The sequence below is a fragment of the Ciconia boyciana genome, chromosome 6 (genome assembly GCF_034638445.1).
Source record: "Ciconia boyciana chromosome 6, ASM3463844v1, whole genome shotgun sequence".
NCBI lineage: Eukaryota > Metazoa > Chordata > Aves > Ciconiiformes > Ciconiidae > Ciconia > Ciconia boyciana.
The window spans coordinates 38207627-38222197 of NC_132939.1; the positions used below are offsets into that span (position 1 = coordinate 38207627).

The 14571-nt window shown below is 34.9% G+C and overlaps 1 protein-coding gene across 2 annotated transcripts in view; it reads left to right on the forward strand.

The window, feature by feature from the left end:
• Positions 1–14571, forward strand: part of DPH6 (diphthamine biosynthesis 6) — a 217233-nt gene that overhangs the window by 74224 nt on the left and 128438 nt on the right. For both annotated transcript variants that reach the window (XM_072865524.1, XM_072865525.1), the window contains exon 8: positions 6878–6965. In XM_072865524.1, the coding sequence (XP_072721625.1) occupies positions 6878–6965 (88 nt within the window). The remainder of the gene's footprint in view (positions 1–6877; positions 6966–14571) is intronic.

Below are 14571 nucleotides of genomic sequence, written 5' to 3' on the forward strand. Positions count from 1 at the left end.
ATATTAAAGCAATGGGAACATATTCACATTTAGCTTGAGGCAACTTTTGTTGGCAGAGGTAAAACATGTCCTCTAAGTTCACAAACACTCACTTTGTTTAGCCCTGGCAAAGTCCTCTGAAAACCTAAATCAATACCTGACAAGACGAGGCCTTCATAGAGAGCTATAAACTTTTTAGACATTTGCACTTTCGTTTACTTGCTGATTATGGCCTGCAGTAAAACTGGTACCTACACACTGACACTTTTATCCTTTCATGAAGTGCGAATTGCCTGTAATATTTATCTTTCATTACAGCTACATTTGATAAACTGCCACATCAGTAGCCTGTGGGTTCTATTAACTGTGTGTGTGTGTGTGTGTGTGTGTGTGTGTTTTAAATTTAGCAGCTTAGAATGATAATGATAAACATTTTTCTTCAATTATTAGAGGATATTTTAAATACAAACTTTGCATGAATCCATCTCATTTACACTGAGTAGTTTATTCTTTTGATATAAATTGCTAAAATCTGTGTAGTGGGATTTGGAAAATATTTGTGTCTTGATGCAAGTTTCTTAATAGTCTGTTAAATAGCTAACCCTGCTTGCTTAGAGTGAGACGTTTTGACTGCTGTTCCTTTTCTTAGCCAAGTAAACAGACTAGTAATCATGTATTGGTGATACTCAGTCATCTTAGGGAAGGTCAAGATTATGGAGCATATAGACATGATTAAGGCTTTCATGGTGAAGGTCTATTTGTTTCATTTTTCTGTAAGACTGGGATCTGTCTGTATAAAGCACAGAGAACTAAGGGCTGTTAACTGTGTTTCATTGCACGGCATTTGGGAGAAGAGGAGCAGTAGACAAACTGGTAAAAGCAATGGCAGCTACTCTGGCAGATGTCTGCTGAACTATTAGTTGACTGGAAGATATGTCCTCTGGAGTGAACTAAAAAGCTAGATAATTTGAGTTTGGAGATATCTCTGTGCAGGAAAGGTATGGAATTCTTTAGTAAGAAGATTCAGAAAGTAACAATGTAGAATCTTTAAACTGGATTTAAGTTCATGGATGGAATTATGAATATATGGGCCACGAAGTGAGACTCTTGGAGAAGATTCTCTGAGGGGAACCAGGTGCTAGGTAGAAGCCGTAGGTTGTGAACCAACCTGCTGACTACTAGGAGTTGGGAAGTTAAGCAGGAAGTTAGAATAAAATGTGTATGATAGTTGGGTACATCTTATCGCATATATACTTGGGGACAAAGGACAAAACTCCCCCATATGCCTTCAGGTAGAATCGGTTCAGTCTCTTCTAGCAAAAAGGAAAATATTGTGAAATCATTGCAAGAGCACGATTAATTTTTGTATTTAAAGTCTGATATGATTTCTATTAAGCTGACAAATTTTTATCCATTCCAGTAGGTATCAGAGGCAGAATTTTGTGAAACTTTGTCATTTAGAGTAATACTACCCGTTACCGACAAACACGGCCTATTCAGCGTTTATGTTGCCACACTTATACTGTGGCAGTATACTTCAGAAAAAGTATACTTCAGAAGAAGGATAGATAGATTTAACTGAGAGATTAAATGTGCTTGTATCAGTTTTTGCACTTAAATGTGTTTAATTATTTACATTCTTTCTATTTATTTTGAGGCTTCTTATGTTACAGATTAAATCTGGGAGTTCATTGGAATTGGATGCATAATTTCCCAGTGCTCCTTTCCAAGCTCTTTGCACAGATACAACAGATTGGAGAGAACTATGTCAAATCTCATGAGAAATTCTTGGTTGGTGTACTGTGGAGAGATATTTTTTTTCTTTCCCCCCCCCATAGAATTTGAGGAACACTTTTAGGAAAGTACATTGTGCCCTTGGTTTGGGATCAACCAAGTACCAGTTTAAGTAGGAATATCTTATATTCTAAATGTATTTCTGGCTATCAATGGTTTAATGACCATTGAAGCAACTAGGAAAAGCTAAAACAGAGGTGGTCTGGCTGAGTTGTCTTTATTTCTATTGGCGACACTCCAAATAATAATAAAAGTTAACAATAAATGCACAAAAAATACAGGAAAAGACAAATATATAAATCAGTGGGTATTTAATAATAAATATGTGGCACAGCAGACTGTTACTCAGCTAGTTCTAAATATACGTTTCCATAATGGAAACTGAATAGCTACACTGGCATTGTGTGTCTCTGGCTTGATTAGCCCTGCTTAGCTCTTACATTATTCATGTCGTAAAGACATGCCTTTTGAGGGGCCATTCATGTGAAATCTGTTGCTTTATGAACTTCTAAAGAAACATATTTTGTAGTTTCTTTGTAATTAAATAAGTTACAAGTTTGTTTATTTTGTGCTTTTCATTCTTGCTTTTCATATACACTGAATATAAACAGACTTTGTAATCATGTTGTTAACTATGTTAGTATAGTTTTCAAATGTTTAGATAGCCATGGCTCTGGTATAAATCCTGGTACAGTTTTTGAAGCTTAAATGGAGTTGTAAGAATTACAATTTAGAGATTAAAACCTGTCAGGATTTTCAAGGTCCCTAAATTCCTGAACTCCTCCGAGACATCTTCCTAGAGAAAGTTTCTGAGGAAGACATTTGAGATTATTTTTGCCTCCAAAACAGGTGTGATGGGTTAAACTTGGCTGGCTGCTAGGTGTCCACCAAGCTGCTCTCAAGTCCCCCTCCTCAGCAAGACAGGAGGAGAAAATAAGATGAAAAAGCTTGTAGATCAAGATGAGAACAGGGTGATGGTTTCCAATTACTGTCATGGGTAAACCAGATTCGACTTGGGCAAAATTAATTTAATTTATTGCCAATTAAAAAAAAAAAGAGTAGGATAGTGAGAAACAAACACAAAACTAAAAACACCTTCTCTCCCCATCCCATTCTTTGCAGGCTTAACTTCACTCCTTTGTTCCTGACTCTTTTACATCCTCCCCACTGAGCAGTGCAAGGGGATGGGGAATGGGGTTGCGGTCAGTTCATAACACTGTGTCTCTGCTGCTCCCTTCTCTTCACACTTTTCCCCCACTCCAGCCTGGGTCTGTTCCATGGGTGACAGTCGTTCATGTTACTGCTCCAATGTGGGTCTTTCCCATGGAGCAGTTCTTCAGAACTGCTCCAGCGCTGGTCCTTTCCATGGGGTACAGTCCTTCAGGAATGGACTGCTCCAGCATGGGTCCCCTATGGGCCACAGTTCCTGTCAGAAAACCTGCTCCTGCGTGGGCTCCTCTCCACTGGCTGCAGTTCCTGCCAGGAGCCTGCTCCAGCATGGGGTCCTCCACAGGCTGCAGTGTGTATAGCTGCTCTGATGTGGTCCTCCATGGGCTGCAGCGGAACAACCTGCTTCACTATGGTCTTCTCCACAGGCTGCATGGAATCTCTGCTCTGGCACTTGGAGCACCTCTTTGTACTCCTTCGTCACTGACCTTGGTGTCTGCAGGGCTGTTTCTCTCACATTCTTCTTACTCCTGTCACAGGTGCTGCACTACATTTTTACCCTTTTAAAAATATGTTACCACAGAGGCACCACCAGTGTTGCTGATGGGCTCAGCAGCCCCATGGCTCTTCTCATAGAGGCCTCCCCTGCAGACCGCCCCCCACTACCAAAACCTTGCCACGTAAACCCAATACCACAGGAGAAAATCTAATACGCCTGTCATTTATAACACTACTTTCAGGTAGTGTTTTCACTGGTTGATGTTTTTGTCACGTGAAACTTGTGACAAAATATGTTTCTATAGTATATCCTTTGAAAAAGAAAGAAATCTGCTAGTTCAGGAAAAGAAAAATATAGCCTTGATGTGTTACTTACTATGGAGAAGCAGGAGTCTCTTTAATGTAAGACTATATGACGAATTTTCCTTTTGAATATTGAATTCTTGTCATTCTTCTCAATCTTCATTAAAAAATATGCCTCACAAAGGAAGCATGGCAGATTGACTGAAATATTTGAAAATAAACAAGATCTAGCAGTGAAAGCAAGATCTTACAATCAAAATATTCAGCCAAGAGTCAGATGAGTTTTTATCTGGTTTTCCCAGGTAGACTATTGTAATCCAGTTCTCAGCTTTCTTATGCTCAGTATTGGAGAGGTACCAAGCATTTCCTGTCCTCCTTTATACTGGTATTGAAAGTGCAATTGATTGACACCTCTTCAAATCATAAAGAGATATTTCTCATCTATGTGAATGCCATCTAATATCTACTCTTATGATAAAAGCCCATTTGTATTTACAGAAGATAGAATAGTTTGATTTTTGGGGGGGGTAAATTGGCATATTTGAAATATTTGGGAAGTATGATTTTGCATTTATATACCTTACTGTTAGCTCTGTGTTTAGGTTTGTAATTCTAGGTTTGGAGTTAAACGCAAATCTGTAAACACAAAAAAATAGTTATGTACTGAGAGCACTGATTGTATTCTTAGACCTGCTCTAACTTGTCATATTTGTGCTGTGAAAATGTTACAGAGTGTTTTAAAATTATTAGATATTTTCTAGATCTTCAAGGAAACTTGAGATATCAGATAATTATGATTTCAAAAAATAGATAATTAAGACTGTTTTTCAACTATTCTTCATTGTTTTCCAAAGTCTGAAAATGTTCCTCAACAAAATTCCTGTGTTTCCATCATAATCAAACATGAATCACCTTATGTAGTCATGTTCCTACTCAAAATTCAGACTTTCAGAGTGAAATGGCTTTGATGTAATTATCAGGGTCTCTCAAATCACTGTTTTTTAATTTTAATTTCTGCTTTTCATGTGGTTTGGGGTTTTTTTTGTTTTTTGTTTGTTTGGGTTTTTTTACTATTTCCTAAGCTGGACATGACATTAAGTTCAGGACTTCCTATTTTTTTAATTGGTGACTCATCATTGGACACAAACAAAACTGTTCTGCTTTCCATCTATTTGTTACATTTACTATTGAAAAAGGCTGTAAATTTAATCAGTTAGAACAATGATGTATGTTTGGAGAGGCTGACAGAAAATGAAGTACTCGGGGAAAAAATATTTTCTTTTGATATCTGTTGTAATACTATTTTCAGCATCACATAATCTACCTATTGTGACCCATCAGCTGAGAAATATTGGCATATTAAACTAGGTATCTATTATGGTCCCATCAAATACCCATGTGTTAGCTGTATGTCATAGGAATGTACTTCATACCAAGAAGAAATATTTGTGATCTCTTAATATTTGCAGTAGTTCTTGAGCAACAAATAAGTACTCAGGAATTCTAAACTTTTTGAACAGTTAGCATAGGTATCGATGCTTAGCATCTGTTCTGCTGTACTAGTGAACTGGAACATGCAGGGATACAAGTAGGACTACTTCTTTTACTTTGGAGTTAAATATATTTTTTTAAGGTACTAGGTAGTCTTTAAATTCAACAGATACATACGTTTAATAATTCTAAATTTTTGTTTTTCCTTTCTGATATAAACTTTTCTGTTAATTTAGTTTTAAGTAGTTAATGCATTACTGAAAAGTACCAGACTTCCCTGTATAGGACTTGAACAAGCAAGAAATGTTTATTGAGAATATCCTCAGACACTGAGGATGCCCAGGTACTACTGGAGTCTTCGTGTCTGTTTTTTATTATTTCTAGTTATGTATTCCTGTTACTAAAGATTTCCAAAGTTATTTTCTACCTATTTCTGTTAGAATTAGAAGACACCATGGTCATTTGAAAAGAATTATTTTAATCTTAAGGGGCTATTTTTAAGATGTCGTGAAGGAATAAGTAGTATTTTAATTGTAAAGAATCTTGATAATAACTCAAGAATGAAGCTGAAGACTTATTTATCAAAATATTTTAAAAGTTTACTAAAACGGAAGTGGAGCTTCTTATGTTACAGTTATTTATCATTATTGTGCAATGTAATGATTATGATTATCTTAGGAGTTTTATTATTTTAAATCCCAAAACACATTTTATAGAACAGATATTTCTGTTAATTTTACACTTTCATTAAGTCAGTGGAATCTGGCCAAAACTTCAACTGTTTCCAGTTTGCATGGTTTTTATGTGGCATTACTAAATCTATCTATCTCATCTCATTGAATACTGTGAAGGTATCAAGGGCACTGTGATTTCAAGAAAATTATCTATGTGTCCTTAGCCTTACTTATAACAATTTTCAGATTTTCTTGTACTGCATCTGAGTTTCTCTTATGTTTTCTTTGAGTTTCTCACCTTCTGATGTTTGTTTCCTAGAGCTACCTTTTTCTTAAGTAGTAAAACCATGCAGATGGATATAGCAGATACTGCCTCTTGTGAATCAAAGTGTGACAGATTGTGCCTGTAAAAATGAAAACTAAAATTAACTAATTTGAATCAGCACACAGGAAGTTTATCATTGTTACCAACACATTTGGCATTAGAAAGTTGTGTCTAGTAGTATTCAATATCAGATGCAAGATGGTCAAATCAGTCAGTTTCTCAGCATGAAATATTGTATGTTGTTAATACTTCAAGAACTAATCCCTGGAGCATTAATCAAGAAGAATGGACTTTAAAAAAAATTCTCCTGTTGATGAAATTAAAAGATTGTTTTACATATTGGTCTCTAGAATGTAAAACATGTCGTCATTTATGCTTTCATAGACTACAGCTAGCTGAATCTGTCAATACTGGTCTGGAAGTATAGTTTATTCCTTTTGAAAATTGAAAATTAGTGAAGATAATGTGTGTTTCAACAGTATAATTTTATATAGCAAACTATTTTTCCTTAATTTTTATGAAAACTGAATAAGAAATTAATAGATTTTCAATTAGTTACCTTGGAGTCTGTGTTATACAGTGACTAAGTATTGTGTATACGTGCAATTATATACTAATATTTGATGCTAAGAATTTTGTATTTCAGAGATTCAGCCAAGGTGGTTGTGCATTCGGCTGATGCATTTGCACCTGTGGCCTACCTTCATTTTTTAAAATTACACCTGGAGAATAAGGCAAGTAGATTGCAAATGTCGTCTTCCTTTAAAGCTATATGCATAGTTTCTATTTTTGTTGCTTTGTCACAGTTTGGAGTGAAGCTACATATTCTCATGTGGGTGTACTTTCAAATAACAATGTACATATTTAGTTGAATTTCAGAACTTACCATAAGGAAAAACTCAACACAAATGCTTCCTTGTGTCAAATGAATGAATGGAGGTAGTATATTTGTGTAGCATTTTTCATCTTGAAACCTCAAGGTGCTCAGCCAACGTGGTTCAGTCAAGCACATATGTAACCTGTGTAGTACAGCTAGCCACACTGTGGAACACAGCTGTATTAGGAAACTGTATGAACAGTGTTGATTTGCTGGGAGGTGGCATCTCTTTTTGCTGTTTCTTATGTAAAGTGGATGATTCAAAAATTTGCTGACCTGAAAATGCTCAAGTTTTAAATGTACCACTTTTTGTTTTATCTTTTCCATATGAAAGATACATCTAATGAATGACTTCAAATCATGTAAAGAAGATTATCCTGGTCAAAGATCTTAAAGAAATCATTAGTATTTCACTGGGATTCATTCTCTTAACTTATGATTCCATGGAAACAGCAGAACAGGAATGGGAACTCTAGTGGTTTAAATATTGCAGACTTTTATATGAGCAGAGCTAAGAAGGTCAAAACAGAAGTTATTTTCCTTAGTATTTGTCATCACTTTCCTGTTTTTCTTTTCATTGTCTCATGGGTAAAATGAATCGTTTTTCCTCCTGAACATCTGTAAGTGCTAGTATTTTGTTGAAGAGAGCGCCTCATGAACTTCCTACTACTGTTGCAGTTATCTTTTTATAGGTCTCTTCCTACTTCTTTCTACACTTTGAAGATCACTGAACATGTGCTAGGTGCAGGGATTGTTATAGAACGTTATTGTATTGGTATTTTACATTTCATGTCTCTTAAGCAACTACATTTCCTGAATTTCTTTCAATAGATCATGCCTTTTTTTCCCCCCTCTTTTTGATTTTATTGTTCCAAACAGATAAAATACCTGTACATTTTTCTTCCATGATGGCCTCACTCTTGCCTTGGAAAGTAAATTGTATTTCATCCTGTCAATTTCTAGTTTGGGATTTCTTTCAAAAATAAAACATTAAATATTTGTGTGGGAGACTGTGAAAAGGATATCAACTAACTATGTGAAGCAAAACCAAATATGCTGAATAAAGGAAAATTTGGGAGCAGGGCATGGTGGGGAAGAGTGATAATATATTAATATTTCTTTGGGGGCACTGACTTTATTGCTCATGGCAAACTTGATGCTAAAATGCACCATACATCACTACAATGTGACAGGCTAGGGAAAATGAAAAACACAAAGCTTTACATAAATCAGGCAAAAATCATATTAAAATGCATAACATTTTATATAAGAATCAAGATTCTACTTTTATCTGTTCAGAAGCTCTTTTCCTCTTCTTATGTAGATGTTTTAGATTTGGTTAAAGCCTCACAGTCTCAAGCAGTGTTGTAGTAAATCATATTTCAAATCCATTGTAGACAAAGCTGTCACACTCTCAAAGGGTTTACAGAGGCTTGCCCTGGATTTTGGTATATAAACTGATGTCTTGTATAGTTAAAAGGGAAATAGTCTATTTTCTGCGGTGGTTGTCTCAAGGAAAAGCATTAGAATCTTTTGGCTATAGATTATTTTATGTCACGATAAAATAAGCTAGGTTTTCAAGAAGTTATGAATATGGAGAGTTTTTCAGTCAGTCTTTGAGAGCATAATGTTACTAAGTTAGCACAGTTTAACTGCATCATGATAGAGATGCCTTCAAGATTGATATGCCTGTAGTACTGTACTTTTTCTCACTATTTGGTGCTTACAAGCCCTACAAAAAAATTTAAGTATCAGTTAGTAATTCAGCACTTAAAAGTCAATCCTACAATAACGAATCACTGCGGGGAAAAACTGCTTTAGAAGGAGAACTAATTTTAGTTTCAGGCTTTCAAGGGATTACTGAAAATTGGGCAAAAAATACTGCATTATGAACAATGTGTAAAAGTAGCCACTTGTGTAAGCACTTTATAGAAACCATTAATAGACTGCACGGTGATGTGTAATTCTAATAAGTATTATGACATCAGTTTTGTTATAATTTCAACTGAGAGATATACATATTTTTAACTTTTATTGTATATTCATTTTATCTTTGTTATGTGCCACAGGTGTTAATTTTACATTCTTTGAATTTACTTTTATAATCATTATGCAATTATAGCTAGTGTACCTTAGTCTCTGCTGTCTTTCCTCCTCTATAATGCATTTTCTTCAGCTAAATCTCTTCATGTTTAACTACAAAGCCTGTGTAGAAATTTGTTTTAGATTGTTTCTGGCAGCAAAATGAGCCCTTGTGCCTGGGGGAAAATAACATTTTACTCACTGTTCTGATTTGATACATTACCGTGCAACTTCAAGATGTGTTTTTGCATAATAATGGAAGCTTTTTTTTAACACACCCTCTTCTTTCATTACCAGTGATACAGAAGAGGCTAAAGAGATAAATAAATATAAGATATTAGTATTAAAACATTATTAAAAGTTCGGTAAACATGGCTTAAGATAACTTTTTTGTAGGCATTTTACAAAAACATCAAGAATAAATAATAATGCTTATAAAACACTAATGCTCAAAATTCAGGAATGCCTCATTTACTCCGTGGTAAAAAACAAGGTCACCACTGTGATGTACATAATATAGATACCTAGCTTCATCAATATTTTACTTTGCCAATAAGACTGTCACTTTGTGCATGTAAAATGTAGAATGTTTTTTGTTGAGGGGGAGGCAATTTCTGAAGCATATTCCAGAAGCTCTAAATCAAGTGTATCAGCTTTTTCTATTCAATACAAATTTAATTTTGAATATTTTCAATTAGGCAAAAATACAACTGTGAAAGTTTTTTTTTTACTTTGACAACACAGTGGACTTGCAAAACATTTTTATTTTCCCCATATTATACTATTCTGTTACTCTGTTTAGTTGTGTTGGCTTTTGAATGATCAGAAACAGAAATTAAAGCTGTTGGAGCTTCTGCTGATGTGAACATACTTCTGATGACAGTAGTGAACATACTAGCTATCATTCATGCTTTAAGATTTGCTCTTTCCCACATTTAACAATGAATACTTTGTTCCCCAAGTTCCAGTGAGTAGGAGCACACATACATCAAACAATACAAGCTGTGAAACTGCAGCCCCTTAAGTTAGGGGTAGTCCGGAATTAGAGGGAATCATGTTGTTTTCTTTCTGCACTTGGCAGAAGAAAGGAGCCTGTTTGCCTGTAAGAGATACAGGAATCATGCCTGCTGCTGCTCTTTCTTGTAGCATACTATTGCATTATATTTACCTATCATAAATTGATATTATGAGGCTTATTTGTTTTCCTGTTTCTAAAAGATCATGACCTAGCTGGGTGGAACACATTTCAGAAGTGCAAGCAGTTATGCCCCTGTTAAACATCAGCAGATCTATTTCACAAGTCAATTTGGAGGTGATTTTAAAAACACTTGTAAAAGTTAGAAGAGGTGTTTGGGAGATATTTACGTGCCTTGGGTACTAAAGGAGCATGATCCTGCAGGTTAGATTTGATTTAACTTCGTAGCCTATTTCTGTTCGGTTCCTTCTGGCCTGAATTATTTTAGTTAATCTCCATTTAGGACTTTAGCTGTAGAATTAGACTTTGTAAGGGATGTCTGGGGGAACAGGAAGGAATTTCAAGTTGCAAAATATGTTTTGTTGGTGGCATTGTGGGTGGCATTTTTTGAATACTTTGTCATCATTGAATGATACTTCTCCTAGGTAACCTTTAGTTTCCCTTCTGCATCATAAGAATATAGATAAACCTTGTAGTTATGTTTTTTAAAACTTCGTAACAAACACTGCCAAATTTTTTTTGTACACTGATTTATTTCAAATATTAAGATAATAAATAAAAGATTTTCTTTCCTACTCCATTTGGTTGCAGATTCAGTCCAGTGCTCTGAGAAAAGAGACTTTTTTGTTCTCTTTTCATAACGAAGAGACTTTATTTGAAAATCTTTCAGACTAAAGGACTTTCTTTCCTATGTGTCTATGTATTGTACTTGAAATACTGCAAGGAGATGTATGTGGTCTCTCTCATTATATTTATTTCAAGAAATTCTGTTATCAAGGTACACCACAAAGAATAAAGATATTATCATAGTCTTTCCATATGTCTTCTGAGCTCTCTGCCCCACTGTATTCTCGTTGCTGCTCAGTGGGAGAACTATCAGTTTTGGAATTGTGTTGTGATAGGTTTTTATACCAGTTTCTGTAGTGGAGAATGTAAGCTTTTTAAGAAGGCAATCTGTTGTTTTCATAAAAGACCACTGCATGGAATTTCAGCTATATCAGTCAAAGTCCTAGCTCCAAGGCTTTTTCAACAGGAGAATTTGGATCTTGGAACACTCGTGCATTTGCTTAACTTCATTCTGAGCGCACTTGCATCAATGACATGAGTTATGTGAATATAGTTAAGCATATGCATGCATGCAGGCTCTGATCCAAAATTAGGTTGGTATCACAATGTACAGTGGGTGTGGGAGAAACAGTGTAACAAATGGGAAAATATATTGCTTCTGTGAAGTAACATGAAAATGTTATGTGATAAAATAGGTTCTGTAAGATTTAATTAAAATGTCATTATAGCAAGCTTGATTTTTTGTTTTTAAAGTGATGAGAATATTATTCAGGGAAAGTTAGTCTGTTTGTGGCAGTCTATAACTTTAAGTTTTAAATTCTTAGATTACTTTCTCTGTCGACAGGAATGGAAGACCAACATTTGTATGAGATTTGAATATAGCTACTAAACAGAGTCTGGCAGCTCTACTTAGGCTGGCATTGAGCCTGTTGTTCTTCTAGTGCCAGGTTCCACACCTAATACTTCTGCTGTAGCCTGCACCTGTGCTGCTGCGGAAAGTGATTGATTACCTATGTTTCTGGAGCATTGTGGGAGGCAGCCTTGAATGAATCATTGTGATGTATCATAGGCATTGAAATCAACAGTAGTCTATAATTATTTTTATGGTCTTTGGTGTATGGAAGAGACATTGTAGAATTTCTAGTATTTCTTAGTAATTTCCAAAAATTTTGCGACTGACCAGCTGTTTTTGTATGTGTGTAAACACAGATGTATAATTTTATTTATATCTGTGAAGCAATATTGATATAAGCTTAACAATTTATAAAATATTGACATATTTAGGAAAAAGGGATGTGACTGTGGATGATATGAAATTTTCATGCGGCATCAGTTTGGGATATTTGTAATATTAACAAATTACAAAGCTACAGGGGAGTTCTGTAGGTTACACCAAACCAGTTGTGATACAGTCTGCGAGTCTCACTACATCCCCATGAATTTTTATGAAGCACATTTTTCAGAAAACATGTTTAGAAACATAGTTGAAAGAACAATTTTCACAGATGGCATAAAAATGGAATAGGTGCTCTTTTCATGTTCACTTGCAGAGCGTATAAATTCAGTCCTCCAGGTTAGAGAATGGAGAGAAGTTACAGGTCTCTAATAGTACCCACAGAAGATATCTGTAGCTCTAGATCTCTTAAAAGATAATTATGTAAAGCTTAACAAAAGTGAGAAACAAAGTGGCTGTCATACTGGCAAGCTGGAACTTTTCCCTTTCCAGTTAACATATTTTTTGCCTAGTGATGGATTGTTATACCATATTGAAGTTAAAATACAGGTGATGTAAAAACAAAACCCCAAGCAGCATTGTGATAGTATCATTCATACCACTGTGTCTGTGCATGCTTACTCAGGGGGTAGGACCAAGAGGTGCAAACTCTGTATATGTTACATTAGTACTCAGTGAATGCTTGTGCTACAATGCAAATTGATTGTTTCACGATGGACGTTACAAATTAGCCAGTGAAAGCAACTAATTTATTAAAACAACAATTTGCAAGAAGGAAATGGTAGCACTTTTAGCACTTCATGCCTCTATACAGTCTGTGTATTTCTATAAACTGACATCTTATGGATAAAAAAATAGAAACTTTTACAAAAAATAGAAAAAATTGAATTTTCTTGGTTCTTGTAGCATAATCCATCTTAAGATCTATTTCAATAACAGATTTGTGTTCCTGTTTCTTTATTTTCTAAGTCATACCTGAAGCATTAGGGGCTATCAGGCAGTTCTCCACGTAACAGCAAAATATATCAACCAACAGCAGTAGTCAAAGGTGTAATTCAGTGAGTGGGAAATGGTATAGATGCTTTTGGATGCTTGTGTATTGTAATGTTGGAATGCATGTCGTGTTTGTGCTAAATTGCAGTTTTCATCTTTGTGCTGTTATGTCACATTTAGTTGACTTCTTTTAACCTCTTATGTAGAATTGATTCATATAAAGTAGATTATTGCCTTGACTTTCATGCTTTTCTTGGAGGAATGAATAAAATGAGGTCCAATCAAAGAACATCAGGCCCTCTTAGAGCATAGCTTTACTGTTTACAGTGCTCATAAAACTCCCCTTGAGCCCTTTTAGAGGCAGCAGAGCTGAGTTTCCTCTCACAGGTAATGACCTTTTTATAATTTAGCCTTTCCTGAGAATTTCCAAATACACTGCTTTAACTTAACTGGATCCTTTTTCTCTCCAGTGAAGTCAAATATCGATGTAAATGCTGAGTTCTCATTGCAGACTTCTGATGCATACTATAGTTTTCTGCCTTTTTTCTTACTTTTTTTTTTGCTTAATATCAAGAGAAAACTTTTGAAGTTGCAATAAGATATGTTTTGTCTTCCAAAGGAAAGAAAAAATAAAATGAAATTACTTTTTTTAAAAAAAGTCTATATTCAAATTTGATTAGTAATTTTTAATATATCCCATTTTGTTTGACAGCTTGATATGAGATCTGATTGTTAAAAAGCAGAGAATACAGAGGGTCTAACTTCAAGTGACCTTATGAGTGCTTCACCATATGATATCAATATTCCTTTTCATAGACATTTTGCATGGAAATTCTATAGATAGTACACTAATTTGTGAGCTAAAAGAGTATTCAGCAGTTTCTAATCCATATTTAAGGATTGCCAAAGGCTTCATATTTTGTCAACTCTTAATCTTGCTTTATTTGGCTTTATCATCATTTTTTGTGAATTTAGTATTTAAGAAGACTGCAGTAAAATGCATAGTTTAGACACTATATGAAATTTGAGGCCTTTGAGCAGAAAATTAATCAATAGAATCTGGAGTTACAGCATGCAGTGATGTTTGGTTGAGGTTTATGGATAAATTCTGTCATAATTCATATTTTTTTTAGATGAAGACAAGTAGTACTAGCCAAGCTAGTGATCCCAAAGTCAACATGCTCTGCAGATTAGGCTGCCTTGGAAAATCAGGTTAAAGCAAGTAGGGTTCTGATTGTTCTAAAATTAAAAAAATTATATATGTATGCTATAATTACATGACTTGTTGAAAATATAATGGACACAGAATTTTAGAAGACCGGTCAAGCACACTACTCTGCCTGTGTATTTTGCTTTTAAAGGTGTGCTGGGTAGTTTTCTCTTCCTAGGCCT